At 59.5% G+C, this 18,789-nt stretch overlaps 1 protein-coding gene across 1 annotated transcript in view; it reads left to right on the forward strand.

Moving 5' to 3' along the window:
• The window catches only part of NTSR1 (neurotensin receptor 1), a 45,856-nt gene that overhangs the window by 26,772 nt on the left and 295 nt on the right, over positions 1-18,789 (forward strand). Inside the window, exons 2-3 of the mRNA XM_067705217.1 lie at positions 14,695-14,896; positions 17,641-17,731. Coding sequence (XP_067561318.1) covers positions 14,695-14,896; positions 17,641-17,731 — 293 coding nt within the window. The remainder of the gene's footprint in view (positions 1-14,694; positions 14,897-17,640; positions 17,732-18,789) is intronic.

The raw sequence follows: 18,789 nt of genomic DNA on the forward strand, positions 1-18,789 counted from the left end.
TCCGTGCACACAAAGCTCCCGTGTGTGCTTGGGGCCGTTTGCCAGAGCCTCCCCCAGGTTAGGGGCCCCCCATGTGGAGACAGCTCATCCCTTCCTTTGCCAGCTGTTCTGGACTGAATGTTTGTGTCCCCGCAAATTCATGTTTTGAAACACTACCCCCAAAGTCATGGTATTAAGGGATGGGGCACTTGTGGGGTGATGAGGTCATGAGGGTGCAGCCCCCATGATGAATTAGCGCCCTTATAAGAAGAGGCCAGAGAGCCCCTCGCCCTCTTTCTGCTACATGAGGACACGGAAGGCAGCCTCACCTGAGACCGTCCACTCCGGCACCTGGTCTCAGCCCTCCAGCCTCCAGAGCTGTGAGAAATAGATTCTGCCGTTTATGAGCTGCTCAGTTGAGGGTACTGTGTTAGGGCAGCCTGGGCGGGCGGTCGTTCATTTGTTCGTTCACACAGTCAGTGCGTGGGTGACTGGAGGGCACCAGGCTCTGTCCCCAGGCAGCCACGGGGCGGGGTGGCAGCAACTAAGAGACACACACGCATCATCACAAGTTCCCAGGGGAACCGCTCTCCCTCGGCCTCTCCACCGTCCCCGGCTCTGCCACTGCTCACCTGGCCTGCTGGGGGCGTGAGGACAGCCTGGCGCTCTGAACAGCCCTGGGCCCAGGCCAGCCCCACTCACAGTCATGCAAATTGCCGTAATTGCAGGTGGGAGGTGGGGCCACAGGAGAGGCTGAAAGCCTGTCTGCTCCGCGCACAGGCGCCGGGTTCAGCTGGATCGCACTTCTGCATCAAAAACCTAACGTCAGTGTCTTGACACACGCCCAGTCTAACAAATGAACCGATTGTGCCTTTGGGACAAACACAGCGTTAGGAGGGAGACTGAGTTCCTCGCATGGGTGGGAGAGGACGCAGAGCAGGTGGCCCCTGACAAGATGCTTTCTGCAGGGAGCAACCCCTACGGGATGGGCGGCCCCCAGCCTCCTCCACGCGGCTAAGGACAGGTTGGTGGCCACGCCCCAGGTGCCACCCTCCCATCGCTCCCTGGGGGCAGGTAACCCGGGGAGCCGTCTCCATCCACTCAGGCTGCTCCGAAAGACCAGGCTGGGGGCTTCTAACAACACGTGTGTTTCTCACAGCCCTGGGGCTGGACAACCAGGATCCAGGCGCTGGTACTGACTGTGTCCTCTCCCTCTCCTCACGTTGGGGGGTGAGCAGGGGCCTCCCTGGGCCTCTGACCCCATTCCGGGGCTCCACCCTCACAACCTCATCACCTCCGGGAGGCCCCACCTCCTAACACATCACCTGAGGGGGTAGGATTCGACAGGTGAATTTTGTAGGACACACTTTCTGTCCACAGCGGTGTCGCCCCCTCTGTGTAATGTGAGGTGGGAGCGAGGGTGAGAAACGTAACACACAAAATAAATGCACAGGTGAGGGGGCACCAGGGACATAGGCTGTGAGGCTGTGAGGCTGGGCCTGCAGACCCCACTCGGGGGGCGGGTGGCGAATGGCAAAGCAGTGGCCGAGAGCCGGGGCTCTGGCCGACCCCTATTTCTGGCTGAGAGCGTTCTTCAAAGGCACGTAGTCTGAACGTCAAATTTGGATTCTGGGTTCAAGCACCCTTTTCGTTAGAGGCTAATTTTCAGAGCCAGGTAATTATTGTCTAAATCTGCTAATTTTCATCCCTCAACAGAAACCAGTGCGCCGTGGTTATAGTAAGCCTGGGTGTTGGCCGAGGGGAAGTTTGTTCAGAAACACGTCCCCTTGGTAGTGGCATGGACTGGGGGCCGCAGGGTCTGCTCGGAATCAGGGGTGCAGCAGCTGGACAGCATAGAACCTGATGGCCTTCTCAGTGGCGACGTGGAGGGAGCCGAGGCCTCGAGCTGTCATGAGGCGTTTCCCTCGCTGAAGCGACCACCCGGGCTCTGCGTGAGCCAGTGTCACCCAACCATACTCAGGTCCACGCGCCCACGCGCAGTAAAGCCAACCTGCTGACAGTTGGTTGTGAAGGACGATGCAGCGTTTATTGTGGGCCCCAAACATGGAGTCCCGGGCAGCTAGCGCTGAAGAAGCCCAAACTCCCCGATGGGTTTCAGGGGAGCACTTTTTTGTTTTGCGGTACGTGGGCCTCCCACTGCCGTGGCCCCTTCCGCCGCGGAGCACAGTCTCCGGACACCCAGGCTCAGCGGCCATGGCTCACGGGCCCAGCCGCTCCGCGGCATGTGGGATCTTCCCGGACTGGGGCACGAACCCACGTCCCCCGCATCGGCAGGTGGAGTCCCAACCACTGCGCCACCAGGGAAGCCCCAGGGGAGCATTTTAAAGGCCCAGTTGGGTGGCGGGGGGCAGTGGGGGGAGTCGCAAGGTGTGTGATCAGCTCGTGCACAATTAATTCTCTGATTGGCTGACAGCGAGGTAACAGGGTGGGCTCACATTATCAATGCTCAGACTCCAGGGGGCCTGGGGGCTACATGGTCATGGTCATCAAGTACTTAACCTCTTCCGTTTGGCGGGGGTTTTAGCATCTGTGAAGCAGCTCAGGAAGCTCGCCTCAGGTACTGCTATCTGAGAACTTCAGAGAGGAACTACAGCAGAGGACGCGGGGGAGGAGTCTGTCCCTGGAAGGACCCGGAGGCCCTGCTCGGTTACACCAAGAGCAAGACAGGGCCAGACACAGGAGACAAGTGTGCACACACGCAGCTCACACACACGTGCACGCATAGGCACAAACACACATGCACAGTAAGTGGGACCAAGGTTTGGGGGCTTGAGGGAAGACCACTCAGACACCGTCAAAGCACAGACCCCTTAAAGGATGCCGGTCCCTCGTCTCAAGCTGGGCTCAGCTGCCCAGGGCCCTCTCATGTTTGATTTCACACTCACTTGAGTTTGATTCAGCAGCCGGCTCTTCTCTTTCAAGCTTTAATTACACGCTGCTGGGTTTTCAAGAAGTCAGACCCACAGGTCAGATTCTGTGATGAGCCTCTCTTCATGGGAAATAAAAGTAAAAGACACTGCCCCCAACCCCACCATGCTTCTTACCCTACTCTGCAGTGTGGCGAGAGGGGTGGGACATCACAGGTGGTGCCCAGTAACCTTTATAAAACCAGTCCCCACCTGGCCAGCTGTCTGCTGGCAACCTGTCCCTAGAACCAGAGTCTATAAAGAGATAAGAAAAAAACGTACCCAAATTCTGGGGTCAGACAGCCCAGTCAGCCACACAAATGACCCTGCCCACTGCTCCCACCGCATCCCCCTGCCTTCACACGACTTGTTGTCAGTGCTTGGGGCAGGGGCTGGGGGGGATGTTATTTTATTTAAGCAAGGTTTCCCTCCAAGGAGAAAATGCAGTGGTGGGGCAGATAAATTAAAAACACAGCACTTTGTAAGGCAGTGTCTCAGCTAACCTCTGCTGCGTAACAAAAGAGCCCCAAACTTATTGGCTTAAAACACTAGCTATTTATTTGCTTGTGATCCGTTGGATGGCAAGTTGAGCTGGCTCAGCCGGTCTCAGCTGGGGCCACTCATGTGGCTTCGGTCATCTTGTGGCTGCACGGGGCCTGGATGGGTCTGAGACAGCCTCGCTCATCTGTCTGGAGGCTGGTGCTGTCTCTCACCTGGGCTCTGTCCCAGGGTGAGAGGCAAATCAGGGTTTCTTCACATGGTGGCCGCCACATTCTGAGAGAGCCAACAAGAGAGTGTGAGGCCTGCCTGGGAAGGCACAGGCCAACACGGCCACTGCATTTCGCTGGTCAGAGCCAGCCCAGTCGAGGGGTGGGCCACAGACCCTACGTCTCTATGTGAGGAGTGGCCAAGTCACATTGCAAGAGGTGGGCGTCCAAGGTGGGAGCCACTCTCGGCCGTCCTAAGGGCCATCTGCCACGGGCCACAGGGTGGCAAGTTCATGGCGCAGTCTGGTCCAGGAGAGCTTGCGAGGAGCTGCCTCACCATCTGGGATGACTAGGGGAGTCTAGGTGCCACCGCACGGCCCCTGGGGGGTCCTGGTGATTGTGAGGCTGCGGGCAGGCACAGTACTGCCCCTGGGCAAGCACGCCACTTGGTGGTGTGGGGGCCTGTGGCGGCCAGTCCAGAGACACCTGGACATACGGGGCTAGAGCTGTGCCTGGGCCTCAGGGGAAAGCAGCCACAGTGACCGGCTGTCTCCCCGCCCAAGGGGTGACCTTGAAGTTGTGTCTCCAATCATAGGACTGCTCAGGCCCGGCGTCGCTTGGGTTTTGCCCTGTAGCTCTGCGTTGGTGAGAATTTGCGGTTAGTCCATGGGGACGACGACAGACTGACCAGAAGAGGCAGAGACCTCACAGCGCTGACCCTTACGCAACCGACCGCATCAGTGCCCTCAAGTGGCGGGATTGCCTACCAGCTCAGCCCGGGCCCAGCCCAGTACAGGGACCAGGCCCATACAGGGAGGGAGGCCAAGGCCCGGGAGTGCCTCGAGTGGCCTCCCTGGCCGGGGAAGGGCCGGTGTTAATTGAAGGGGGGAGGGGCACAAGGTTGCCCTGAACGAGCCCCAGTAAGTGCACCTGGAACAGTTCCAGAGGCTGCAGTTAGCGCCCAGGTCGATGGCGGGAGGCATGGGCCGGCAACGCCAGGAGCAGAGGACGGGGGACCCGGGCCTGTGGGGGCTCGTGCACCCACCTCAAGGGCAAAACGATACCCCGAGCTCCTGCCCCTCCCCCACGTCTCCCCCCGTGTCTGCAGGTCGCAGGTACCCAGGCTGGGCTGGGAGTGGGGCTCCAAGATGCCCGCACGCTGCAGTTTACCCTGCGATTCTACCTAGGGGGAAGAACCCCAGTTCACGAACTCAGTGAGTCATTCTGGGGGAGGAGGGGCCCCAGCAGCTCAGGGCGCCTCCCGGAAGATGGACTTGGTGGAAGACTCGGGAAAGCATCTCTGCTCAGGGCACTTCCATGGGAAAGAGACTCAAATTGTTGGAGGAAAAATGTAAGAAGGAACCTCTGACCTGGGAGGTCAGCAGCAGCAAAGACACCTGCTCAGAAGGAGACGTGCTCTGCCCTGGAGCCTCCTGCACCGCCAAGCGCACGGCTCCAGGGGCCCTGAGAGGCTGAGGGTGTAGGGGGACCTCCTCTCAGCATCACCCTCGCTGCCCCCATGGCCACCCACCCCGGGGCCTGCCTCAGCCCCCCAGTGCCTCCCAAACTTCCATGTGTCCATCCCCACAGGCACCGCCCTAACACAGACGCATCACCTCCCTCCGGGGCCTGGGCCCCTCCCTGGGCCCTCTGTCCCCAGGCCCTACCCACCCTGCCCGCAGAACTCTCCCGAAATGCAAACGCAGCTGCGCCCGCAGTCCCCTGCTTCACCCCTGCCCCCTTCACCCACCCCCCTTCACCCCTCCCCCTCTTCCATGACCAGGAGGAAATGGCCCACTGTCTGGGATCTGACGCCGCCCGGCCCCCGGGCTCCCGAGATCTCATGTGCTCCCCTCCTTCTCAGGCCCATGGGTGCCCCTCATCCCTCAGGTCTCCGCATGGAGGTCCCTCCTCCAGAAAATGGCCCTTCTCCCCCCAGGCTCCATGCCACATCTGTCCACCTGTCCTCCACGCTCACCTCAGTCTGTGTGCAGGGTGCCTCGCATACAGCAGGTGCTCAATAAGTGCTTGTGACGTTTAGACAAGGTGGGCTTGGGCGCACGGTGCACTCAGAGGATGGAGGACGGAGCGTGAAGCACAGGCTGGTGGGCCTGCGGTGGGGAGGGGAGGGGTGGGGATGCTGCGGGTAAACAGAAGGGAGGGTGCTGGAACATTCCAGAAGAGACGCAGAGCCTGTCCCTGTTCAGGTCCGCGGCTCCTGGGCTGGAGGAAGCCAGCTGCCCTGGGCCTGTCTCCAGGTAATTGCCTGACTCACAGGAGGCCTGAGCAGCACAGCCTCGTTTCCTGAAATTGCATCCGGGGAAAAGAAGGGCTGATGAGCCTTGAGTGGAGCATCAGGAAGGCCTCTTGGCGTCCCTGCAAGCCACTGGCCTGGCTCTCAAGAGAGGGAGGCTTCCCTGGGTGCCAATCAGCGCCCCCTCCGCCCCTCCCCCCCAGCCCTCGAGCTCAGACGTCAACAGTGCTCCAGGCACCCAGGGCCTGCGTCAGGCAGGAGTCCTTCTGCAGGGGTGCGGGCAGGGCAGGAACTGGGCTGGGGCCAGCCTGGGCTGTCCTCAGTCTCCTGGCCTTCAAGCTGGACCAGCCACCCCCACCTTCACAGGCAGGACACAGTCCCAGTGTGAGAAGGGGACGTGCCCAGGGGGCACGGCAAGACCCCAGCCTGGGCTGCTCTGCTCTTCACTCCAGTTCTAGAAACAGAAGTCACCCCACAGGCCCACCTCTCACACGCGTGTGGAGAGCAGTGAGTCTCGTGTGCCCCAGGCCGTTCACACGGTGCAAAGGCCAGGGCTGTTCGCTGTTGCAGAGGGGCCCTGTGCAGCCGTGCAGGAGGACAGCGTAGTGGAACACCATGTGGTCACGCAGCCTCGTGGAGGCCCGTGGTCTCTCGGGGACGGAGGAAGAACGGCCTTTAACAGATATGGTCGTCGGGGGAAGGAGCTTTGGAGTGGCGCTGGGCAGCTGGCCGGCACCCACTGGCGTTCCTCTTCCTTTACTGATTGACTTTTGTCCTGGAGAAGAGCACAGCCGGGCCTGCCGGCACTGGTGGGGACCAAGTGGGGGTGGGGCGCAGGACCCCACCATCATTTCTAAGGCGCCCCACTCCTAATCACAGCCATTTGGGGTGGAAGCCCCAGGAGGCCTGGCTGAAGGAGCAAAAGTGTCACTTCCCGGGGCTACGCCCAGAGCACGAGGTCCCCTCCACGCCCAGGGGCTGGTCAGCTTGAGAGAAAAACTAGATCCAAACGCTGGTCCAGTGGGGCCTGGGGGGACGTGGGTGGCCGCTCCCAGCCCCCCTCCCTCACACCGGCCGCTCGGCTCCAGGTCTACCGTAATCAGATTCCCCGCAAGCAGGGACGGAGCGCTAATTCTATTGAAAGGAGCTGAGACACTGGGTACAGGGCCAGATGTCCACGGGGAACGCAGTTAGCACTCTGCCAGTGGACGGTACTTCAAAATCGGGAAGGAACAGGGTATTTGCTGAGCTGGCCACACAATCACATGGCAAGAAAACACTGAAAATCGTGGGATTGGAGATTCAGTCCCACAGCTGAATCACAGAATTGGAGATTCAGGGGCCAGCGAATGCGCAGTAGGGCCGCTTCCCCGCCCTCCCCTAGAGGTGGAGGACAGGCCCCGGGCCTGGAGTTCCACTCCTTCCTAAGCGCTTTCTGAAATGCACGTGACACCAGCTTGGACCCGGTCCTGCAGGACCCACTCCCAGGCACAGCTGGGGGATTCGCACAGTTCCCCGGAAATCCACTCCCAACGTCTGCCAGCCCCCAGGGGCTCTTGATTAAGACCAGGGCCCCAGGTCTTCCTGGCGTGGAGCGGAGAACGTTCTTCGATGCTTGACTTCCTTCAAGGGTGCACGCAGAACACTCTGTGCGGGACCGGCCCCGCTTTTACTCCTGAATCAAGGTGGCCCTACACGGCAGGAAGGCACACACAGAAGGCTTGGCAACCGACCCTGGGGGCTCACGTTTGGACCGGGAGCCACCCTGCAAGACAGAATTTGTCACGAGCGAGTACATGGTCATCGTCGTGGTGTGAGGTGCCGGTGGGGGTGAGAGCTGGGCTGCACCTGCGGGGGGCTGTGGTTTCACGGTAGGTGACAGGTGACCGCTAAGGTGCCTCCCTGACCACATTCCGTGAGACACAGAGGCGGGGGCCGGGCCCGGGGTCAGACTTGCACCCCCTGCCCTGCGCCTGTCCTTGTCAAGTATTTTTACAGCCCCGTCGGTTGCTAATTAGCAGATGTCCCACTGATTTGAAGGTTCTCATGGGCTTTTTAGCCAACAGGTATCTGAAAACACGGCAAACAGGACTTCAGTCTACAGATGGTCTCGATGCAGTTTTGAGATGGGATGGCACGACCGGAACGCGACTCACCACCCCGGCTTCCACACCCAGGGTGATTAGCGACCCCCCACCAACTCACAGCCAAGGCCAGGCCCCCAGCACCTGCCCTGTGTGCTGCTGAGGGCAGGGTCCCATCCTGTCTCTCCTCGAGGACGGCGACCCTGGTACAGGTGGAGGGACAGACGCAGTGGGAGGGCCATTTCCCTAATCCGATTGAGGGTCTCCTGGCAGCCCGGCTGGTGCCAGCGCTGCAGCACAGCCGGGACCAGGCAGGATGTGGCTGCAGGGCGGGGGGGGGGGGGTCCTCTGTGGCTGCGGCACTCCAGGAGGGCAAAGACTCCCACGTGCAGGGCTGCTGGCTGCGCGGGCAGCGGGGACTCGGTGGGGGCCTCTTGCAGAGGTCACAGGCTGCTCACCTGCCCTTCATCAGTGGACAGGAGGGGTCTGGGGACAGGGTGGAGTGTTCCTGATGATCGCTGCCCCCAGCTGGCTCGGGGGTCCCACTCCCCAGTCCTTCCCCACCCAGTCTTGCCAACCACAGCTGCTCCCAGCCCGGCACGCCTCTCCACCGGGGCAGCCCCTCCGCAGCGATGGGCTCTGTCCATGGTCCTGAACCCTAAGTCTCCCTGGGGCACGAGCATTGTCTCCACTCTAAGTCGCTGGTGACTCTGGTCAGTCGTCTCCCAGAAACTCCAAACCTGAAGAGGAGCACGGGGACCAGCGTGGAGCGGAAGGGAGATCAAAGAAAGGAGAGGGCTTCCCTGGTGGCGCAGTGGTTGGGACTCCGCCTGCTGATGCAGGGGACACGGGTTCGTGCCCTGGTCTGGGAAGATCCCACATGCCGCAGAGCGGCTGGGCCCGTGAGCCATGGCCGCTGAGCCTGCGCGTCCGGAACCTGTGCTCTGCAACGGGAGAGGCCACAACAGTGAGAGGCCCGGATACCACAAAAAAAAAAAAAAAGAAAGGAGAGAGTAATGGACAGATGTTCAGTCCTGAGAGATCACCATGGAGTTGTGGCCTTTGGACTAGAAGTTGTTGTCAAATTTTTGCAGTTACCCAAAGTGTCCTCCTTGGGAAGCTGGGGGTGGGGCATGCATCCACCGAAGTGAGGTCCCCCGACACTTTCCCACGACCAGGGGGTTCTCCGTTCGTCTGCTCTCTGCTCTCTGCGTGTCACAGGCCCCAGGACACGGAAGCGAGCACTGGGCTGTGGGTCAGACTGTGTCTGGGCTTTTTCTTCTATAAAGTGAGAGCACCAACAGCTTCTATGTGCCTATTCCACAGGGTGACACATGCAAGTCACTGAACATGGGTCTGGCTCATGGAAAGCACTCTGTTAAGAGTTAGCTAAAGGGGGGCTTCCCTGGTGGCGCAGTGGTTGAGTCCGCCTGCCAATGCAGGGGACATGGGTTCAAGCCCTGGACCGGGAAGATCCCACATGCCGCGGAGCAGCTAAGCCCATGCGCCACAACTACTGAGCCTGCGCTCTGGAGCCCGTGAGCCACAACTACTGAGCCCACATGCCACAACTAAGCCCAAGTGCCACAACTACTGAAGCCCACGCACCTAGAGCCCATGCTCCACAACAAGAGAAGCCACTGCAATGAGAAGCCTGTGCACCACAACTAGAGAAAGCCCACGCACAGCAACAAAGACCCAATGCAGCCAAAAATAAATTTGTTTAAAAAAAAAAAAAGTGTTAGCTAAAGAGTGTGTATCAACCAGAAAGCGGAAGTCCTTTATACTGAGCCAAAATCTGGCACTGCAGCCACCTAACGGCGGGTGGGACCGCACTGTGAGGGGCCAGGACTAGTGGCCCGAGTGGCCTAGCTAAGCCGGAGCTGCACGCAGTCCGTGGAGCCCCTCCCCCACCCGAGGTGGCCTTTCAGGCCCTAAGATGACTCACTTGGGGCCTCAGCAATGCAGGCAGCTCTTGGGGAGGCTCGGGGTCCCTCCCCTAAAGGCACACGCTGGGCTTCTCCTCAGACACTCAGGCCTGCGGTCAGGGCTCTGACCCACAGAGCAGCGGGCCCTCGACGCTCGTCTGTCTTCTTTCCCAGACGCTTGTCTGCCGTGGACCGCGTGTGCCCTCCTGGGTGGGATCCCAGCAGCGTCCGGAGGGTCTGGGTGCTCATGAGATGAGGGATGTTGGAGGGCAGAGTTACTCGGACAATGTCAGCCTGGGAGATTCTGGGCTGTGTCACCTTGAAGGACAGTGTCTGCCCTCCCAGCCCTGGTGTCCCGCCTGTGAAGCAAGGGTGGATGCCCTGAGACCTGGTGCCCTCCACCTCCAACACCCCATCCCAGGGCGGCAAGGTGGGGTGTGTTGTTCTCGTGTCACTGTGGGAGCAGGGGCCCGGGCACCTGTCACAGGACAGACATTCATTCCACTCAGGTGCTTTGAGGTCAAGAGGGCGTGCCCAGAGCCCCCCAGCTCCCTGCCCTTCCCTGAGTCGGCCTGGGTCAGCCTCTGTTAGGCTTCTCTCCAGGGAGCAATCCTGGGCGTCGAGGCGGCTCCTTACTTTACGGAGGCACCAGCTGCTCTGTGTTTGCTCTTCTCACTAAACCATGACCTTGGCCCCCCCGTCGGTCATTCTCAGTGTCTACAGCACCCCGTGGTGTGGACGCGTCATAACTTATCAACCAGCCCGAGTGGGTGGGCATTGAACTTGTTCTGGGTTTTTGCTTTTCGAGCAGGGCTGTGCTGAGTGACAGTGACAAACAGGGACTCTGGAGTGACTTGCATCATTGTCCTGCCCTTGGTGGTGGCCGAGAGGGAGGGGACTTTCAGCATTTGCTGGGTGAGGAGGTTAGGAGGAGGCGGTCCCTGAAGCCTGGGCCTGGCTGGACTGGTCATCTGCTGGGGGTGGCCCCTGCCAGGCCAGCGAGGCCATCTACATTGGAGGGTTTGACAGGAAGCCCCTCCTCTCTGCCTCTCCCCTCAGAAGCCGTTGTACAAGCTGCTGAGTTTTGCAAACACCCTGAGAGATATATTTTTTTTTTGGCTGTGGTGGGTCTTAGTTGCTGCACGCAGGCTTTTCTCTAGTTGTGGCGAGTGGGGGGTCTACTCTTTGTTGTGGTGCGCGGGCTTCTCAGTGCGGTGGCTTCTCTGGTTGCGGAGCACGGGCTCTAGGCACGCGGGCTTCAGTAGTTGTGGCACGTGGGCTTCAGTAGTTGTGGCTCATGGGCTTCAGTAGTTGTGGCACGTGGGCTCAGTAGTTGTGGCTCGTGGGCTCTAGAGCGCAGGCTCAATACTTGTGGCACATGGGCTTAGCTGCTCCGCGGCATGTGGGATCTTCCCGGACCAGGGCTCGAACCTGTGTCCTCTGAATTGGCAGGCGGATTATTAACCACTGCGCCACCAGGGAAGCCCCTGAGCGGTATTTCGCACCTTCCCACTCACCGCAGGCTGGCGTTGAGCCATGAAGCCCCGGAGTCCAGGGGCTGTCTCTTTACCTAAACACAGTGGGATCAGAAACAGGCCGGTACGAGACGAGCTGTTGCCCCTCAGAGGAAGGGTGGACGGGACGACAGCCTCGAAGGAGGAGGCAGAGGCACGAGGACCCCGTGACTGCGGGCCAGGCTATGCACATTCCATTGGTGCCCCGCACCTGTTTGCAGGCAGGTCGGGGGCAGCCCTTCCTCCCAGACAGACCTGGGTCCTGTTCCACTTTCTTTTTACTGCTTAACCATTTCACTCTCTGTCCCTCACAAAATTACAAATGCTCTCCTTTCACCTGTGAGGGCCCGTTCTTAGGCAGGTCCCCCACACAAGGTGGGAGAACAGAACCAATGGGCACAAAAGCAGTTTCCTGCTCAGCAGGCCCTCCACAAAGGTGGGCTCTCTCTTCTGAACAGCAGGCCTGGGGCTGGTTCTCATAGGACAAACGTGATTGGTGGAGAGGTGAACGTGCGGCCTGTGTGTGTCCAATGAGGGCTCAGCCGGGCCTCTTGGAATGTGCCCACTGGCCAGGAATGGAGCGGGGTGGATGTTTCCAGGGAAGCGGACGGAGGTCCTGGGAAGGGACAGTGGAAGCAGCAGGCCCTGAGCATCCAGCCCCCAGCTCTGCAGCCCGTCAGCCACCTCCTCCCACTGGTTCCGGCGCTGCCTTTGCCACAGGCCACGTTGGCCTCATCGGAACTGCTCCTGGCCTCTCTCCTGCTCCCCTGATTTATTCGCGCCAAACTCTTCTCCTACAATCTCTTTTTAGTGCCCTCCCATAGTGGGTGAGGCCTCCTGTCCCCTACTGACCTGTCACCTTCCTTTCCAGAACTTTCCTGCCTACTCTTAGATTATCTTTTTTTCCATTTGAATTTGAGAGGCAGGCTGTCTATCCCCAGGTGCTCTCACATTTTATTGGGACAAATGCATAGACGAGGCGCATCCCTCCACGTCCGCATGTCTCTGTCTGGAAGGGCCCCAGTTGCCCCTCCTTCCCCTCTGTCCTTCCTGTGGCTACACTTGCAGTGGTTCCTGGACATCTTGCACAGGGCTTAGCAGACTCCCTTCTCTTTGCTTGTTGCCGGGAGTGGGCTGCTCCCCTGTTCCCAGAAGTTGGGGTGGAGTGCAGGAAAGGGGTACAGGCTGAGCTCCCATCCGTGCTGTGGGCCTCGGCAAGAGAAGGCGACCCCGAGAGCCAGGCCTTGCCCTGGTACCCCACAATCCAGGTTCAGTCTCAGTCTCCAGGCTGGAGGGGCGGGGGAGGCCGAGAGAAGACACGCCCCTCCGGAAGCCCACGCCGGCCCGAGCCTCGTCCCCAGGCCTCTGTTGGGGGGCGCCTGCAGTGCCAGGGCCCCTCTCCCCACTCCAGAACCTCAGGATCAGGGCCTGGACTTCTCCCAACTGGGGGATCCGCTGGGGGCCTGGGCCCTGGTCCACCGCTCGCGGCCCCCAGAGGTGGCTGTTTTGCTGTCTGTGCTCATCGAAGTATGGTATTTCAAATGTTTTGACATTTAAAATCTGTGTTGAATACATTTGTTTTGTTTAAATTATGCCCGGCTGTGGTGACTCACGGGAATTGGTTTGTCTCCTGGGCCCAGGCCCGGCATCCCCCTGCACCCCAGCCCAGCCCCCGGCCCAGAGCTGCCCCTCGGCCGCACCAGCCCATCATCGTCCTGCGGGAGGACCTCCAGACGCCACTTGAGCTCAGTGGACGCAGGAGCGAAGGGTGCCCAGGGGAGGCCACTCCCAAGCGCCCAGCGGGTGACGAGTGACGGGCGCAAGTGCTGGCAAGTGTGGAAAGGACGCCTGCCGAGGGCCCACGCGGCCTGTGTCTGACGTGTTTGTCCTCTAGTTTAGGGGAGTCTTTTTCAAAAGGAGCCAGAGGTGGCCTCAGCCACCATCTCCTGGATGCCTACAGTCCTCCCAAGCGGGACCCGGAGCACCGTGGGGCGGGCAGGACTTGCGGAGGCGTCGGCCAATGCCCCAAAGAGAGGGCCGTGTGGGCTGCCCTGCTCGGGACAGAGGTCTGACATCCAGGAGGCCCAGGAGGCGAACCATCGGCGTTCTAGAGCCTCCAGCGCCTCTTGGCCTCCTGCTGGCCGCTGCCGCATTAGGAGGGCAGAGCTGGACGGTCCTTACCCTGCTGAGACAGTCCTTGTCTACCATCGAGGAGACCTCCACGCGGGACCCTCGGCTCTGCTCTCAGGGCTGTGCGCAAACCCGAGTTAGGAGGTGGAGGGGGCAGCCTGGAGCCCGGCACCCCGTGCAGACCCCGGAACCCAGTGGGGCCAGTGCAGGTGTCTCTCCAGGTGCAGCCGTTTGCTCTGTGACTCTGAACTTCACGTGAGCGTTAAGGGCGGCGGCGGTTGGGTAGGGGGCATGGCGAAGAGGCACCGCCCCCTCACAAGGGCTCGCGAGACCACACTTAGAAGCTCGGGCGTCGGAGCGTGGCGTGCGGACCAGCGTGCGCAAAGGCCAGCGGCAAACGCGGCTTTACGCCAGAGGCTGTTACTCCGGGGCCCTGGGAGGTGATGCGGATTCAGGACCAGCTCGGTGGGAGGCCCGTTCCCCATCGCTGCTCAGGGCCACACACGTGCACTGGCGGGTTTGCGTCCCTGTCAGCAACGCCAGTGGCAGCTCAGGGAGGCCACAGCTGCTCGGGCTGAGCAGGTGCCCGTGAAGGCGGGTCTCAGCCTGGTGTCACTGAGGAGCTGGGCTCCAGCTCAAGTCCAGGTCCAGCCGCTCTGAGCTGGTGACTTTGGCAAAGCCCCTCGGCACCCGGAGACTCAGTTTCCCCAGAGGCAGAGAAACGTGGAAGGTGGAGTTGCCAACGAGAAGCGCTTTTCAACGGGCTGAGAGGAAGTGGGGCGGGGGGCGGGTCTTCCCTTCGTGTCCTAACGTGAGCTGTACGTGTGCAGGACGAGGGACGCTGGGTGAGCCATCCTGGAGAGAAGTCAGGAGGGACCGCTTCCTTGTCCAGACCCGGGAACGCAGAGCCCCGGCCCCTCACCGCAGCCGGGGTGCCCCAGGGTTTTACTCCACACTGTGTACAGGCTGAGGGCTCCCCAAGCTGACAGAGAGTCTGCAAACCTCCCCCAGGAAGCCAGGGCTGTGGGAGCAGGCGGAGAGTCAGTCTGGGAACGGACAGACCGAGCGCCGCCCACGCTCCAACCCCTACACCTGGGCCGGTGGGCGGGGTGGGTGCCAGGGCGCGTCCCCTGCCCCAGCCTCACAGGCTGCCCCTCTCCACCTCTCGCAGATCAACACCTTCATGTCTTTCGTGTTCCCCATGGTGGCCATCTCCGTCCTGAACACCATCATTGCCAACAAGCTGACCGTGATGGTCCGCCAGGCGGCCGAGCAGGGCCAGGTGCGCACAGTCGGAGACCAGCATAGCTCGTTCAGCATGTCCATCGAGCCCGGCCGGGTCCAGGCCCTGCGCCACGGCGTCCGGGTCTTACGTACGTAACCGCTGGGCCCTACGAGGGGCGGGCGGCGGGCGGCCACCAGGGGCCAGCAAAGCAGCGAGCTGGGTACCACAAACAGAAGGTTTAGAGACCCTGGGAACGGAGCGCGTCCGGGCCGAGGCTCAGAGTGCCGGCTCCCCCTGGGGTCGGGGCTTCTCTTGACTCCCTCACTCATCCATCCATACATCCACCGATTCAGCAAGCCTCCTGGCACCGGCTGAGTCGGACAGTTTGCTCACAAAGCCAGGGCCGCAGGGTTGGGGTCCCCATGCGTGCCGGGCAGTCGGGTGCCAGCTGGAGAGGCCGGAGGTGCAGTTCCTCTGCACAGATTCTCGTAGGGAATCCTGAAGGCCTGAAGGATCGTGTGGGGTGGACGTGAGGGTCCATCCTCCCTCGGTGTGTCCCCGGGCCTGGCCTGGGCCTGCAGGTGCCTCATGAGGAGGGGTCCTCAAAACAACCTGCCCCTCCCTGCTCTCCTGAGGCAGCCCCAGCCCCCCCGGTCCCCCAGAGTGCCTACCCTGTGCTTCCCACCACCCCAGGATCCACGCCCCATCTCCCCCCTGCCCCGGGCTGCCCGCCCCTCACCTTTGCAGGTCTTGGAAGGAAAAGGTCCCCGCAGCTCTGTCCAAAAGGAACGTGATGCAGGCCCCACGTGGGATGTTCAATGGTCCGGTAACCACCTTTTTAAACAGTCAAAAGAGACAGGTAAAATTCACTTGGATCATTTATTGCTCCAGTATTTCCAAAACAGCATGACGTCTGCATCCGTCCACAGCACGTGATCGACGGGAGAGTGACTCGGGAGTGCTTCACCCCCGGGCCGGCTCAGCGCCCACAGCCGCGGGTCAGGTGACCAGGGCGGCAGCGTTTGCTTCTGCTGTGTGCGGGCGGGCTTTCTGGAGCAGCCCAGTGCCACCAACCCCTGCTGCCAGAAGGCAGTGCCTCCGTTGGGACCTCCCCGGCCCAGGGTCTCCGCAAGCCCCCCAGAGGGCAGCAGCCCTGGAGCGGGGATCCCAAACCCAGGACCTCCCACAGATCCCCCCACGTCCCCAAGAAGACGACGCACCTCTCGGGGAACACCCTTCTCTCTGCCCCGGGACAGCACACTTGGCCCGAAGTTTGCCCGAGTGGTTGGGTGCTTTCTTTTGCATTGTGGTGAAATATACAGGGCATAAAATTTACCATCTTGACCGTTTCTAAGTGCACAGCTGAGCAGCAGTGTAGATGCCCATGTTGCTGTGCGGCTCTCACCACCAACCCTCCCACCTTGTAAGACCGAAACTCTTCCCATTAAACACCAAGTCCCCACCCCCTCCCCCAGCCCCTGACAACCACCTTCTACTTTCTGTCTCTGTGAATTTGACTCCTCCAGGGACCTCCTTTAGGTGGAATCACACAGTATTTGGGTTTTTTGTGACTGGTTTATTCACATGGTGTAATGTCTTCAAGGTTCATCTATGTTGTAGCCTGTGTCAGAATGTCCTTCCTTTTTAGGGCTGAATAATATTCTGTTGTACGGATGGACCGCATTTGGTTTATCTGTCATGCATTGATTTCAGCTACTCTGAATAGTAGTGCTGCTATGAGCTACTGGTATCTGTTTGAACTCCTGCTTCCAGTTCTTTGGGGGCATAAACCCAGGAGTAGAATTTTAATTTATTGAATTAAAAAATATTTTTAAACAGCCAAACTGCTTTCTAAAGTGGCTGTACCATTGTACATCCCCACCGACAGGGCACACATGTTCCAGTTTCTCCCTATCCTCCCCCCAATTCCTCTTTCCTGTGTTTTTCTTTTATAGGAGCTGTCCTATTGGGTACGAGGTGGTATCCTATTGTAGTTTTGATTTGCATTCCCCCAGTGATCAGTGATGTTAAGCATCTTTTCATGTGCTTATCGGCCATTGGTATCTCTTCTTTGGAGAAATGTCTATTCAGGTCCTCTGCCTGCTTTTGTATTGGGTTGTTTGATTTTTTTGTTGAGTTTTCTATATGCTCAGGATATTAATCCCTTATCAGATATGTGATGCAAATATTTTCTTCCGTTCTGTAGGTTGCCTTTTCACTCTGTCAATTGTGACCTTTAATACACAGTTATTTATTTTTATATAGTCCAAATTATTTATTTTTTCCCTTGTTGTCTTTTCAAATTCAATGTTGTGAAATTTTTGTCCTATATTTTCTTCAAAGAATTTTATACCTTAGCTTTTATGTTTAGATCTTTGATCCATTTTGAGTTAATTTTTTCAGATGGTGTGAGGTAAGGGGACAGCTTCATTCTTTTGCATGTGGGGATCCAGTTTTCCCAGAACATTTGTTGAAAAAACAGCCCTTTTCCCTTTGACCTTGGCGCCCTGTAGAAAGTCATTTGACTATATATGGGAGGGCTTATTTCTGGGTCCTCTGTTCTAGTCCATGGGTCTATACATCTGTCCTCATGCCATTACCACTCTGTTTGGATGACTGTAGCTTTGTGGTAGGTTTTGAAGTCAGGAAGGGTGAGTCCTCCAGCTTTGTTCTTCTTTCTCGAGATTGTCTTGTCTGTCCAGCATCCCTTGAGATTCCCAATGAATTCTTCTATTTCTGCAAAAAATGTCATCAGGATTTCCATAGAAATTCCACTGAATCTCTAGGTCACTTTGGGCAGCACTGTCATCTTAACACTATTAGCTGTTTCAGTCCACGAACACGGGACCTCTCCCTCCACCTCCCTGAGGCCCACGTCCCTCCACGTCTCAGGTGCCGTGGTCATCGCCTTCGTGGTCTGCTGGCTGCCCTACCATGTGCGACGCCTCATGTTCTGCTACATTTCGGACGAGCAGTGGACCCCGTGAGTATGGGAGGCTGGGGCCGAAGGGGTGAGGCTTGGGCTGGGGGCATGCTTCCCAAAACAGTTGAGTGTAGGGGTTGGGGGCGCTGAGAGGGGCAGCTCAGGGTGGGCGGGTCAGCGTCCCCCGACAGGCCCTCAGGTGTGGCTGTGATAGGGCAGGGAAGGCAGAGTCCGTAGAGGGACAGACACCCTGGAAGCTGCTTCGTAAAAGGAAAGCAAGTCCTAAAACAGTCAGTACAAGACAGGTTTGGGGGCGTCTGGAGAGCGACAGGAAGGTCTGGCGCTGCTGGCTGTGGGAGGAGTGATGGCGACTGTCGGGGCCCCCAGACCACCCCCAGCCTGGAGGAGTTGCCAGGAGGACCCCTGGGACTCCGAGAGCATCACACCCGCACTGCGACGTATGGACGCCGGCCTCGCCAGCTGGCCTCCCCGCAACGGTAGCCTCAGCCTCGCTGCGTGAGCTCCTCTGCGTAGCGGGGCTGCCAGGTCCCAGTGTTGTGGGCTCTTCCAAGTGTCGGGGAGCCACTAGGGAGGGAAAATCTAGAAAGGATGAAGAGAAGGTACAGGGCATGGAACACAGCCCAAAGTAAAGGGGTTCTGAAACTCAGGGCCGCCTGGTAGTGAAGTGAGCTGCCAGATGAGGGGGTGAGATCCCTGTGCACAGAGGCAAGCAAGTCGAGATGAGGTGCACAGCTGTCTGGGAGGTGCAGAGGGGGTTCCTGGCCTGGCTGTTCCGTTGAGGCCAGGCCCTGGCCACGTCCTGCAGCCCTGAGCAGGGGCTGGGATTCTGCACAAGAAAGGGCAGGCCAGCTGGGCTGCAGGGAGAGGTGGAGACTGCGGCCAAGGGGGACTGCACAGCTGGCCTCGGGTGGGCGGCTGCAGCTCAGCTCGGCAGTTCAGCTGACCGGTGCCAGGCGGGAGTGTGCTCAGAACTTCCAACCTCTCAAGAGAAACCAGAGCCCTGGAATTTATTGTGAAATATCGCCACTTCAAAAGATGTCCAAGTAGTCTGCAATGACTGTCCCAGGCCCCCGCGTCAGCCACGGGCTGCCCCGTGC

This window comes from Pseudorca crassidens, chromosome 15 (genome assembly GCF_039906515.1).
Source record: "Pseudorca crassidens isolate mPseCra1 chromosome 15, mPseCra1.hap1, whole genome shotgun sequence".
Classification (NCBI taxonomy): domain Eukaryota; kingdom Metazoa; phylum Chordata; class Mammalia; order Artiodactyla; family Delphinidae; genus Pseudorca; species Pseudorca crassidens.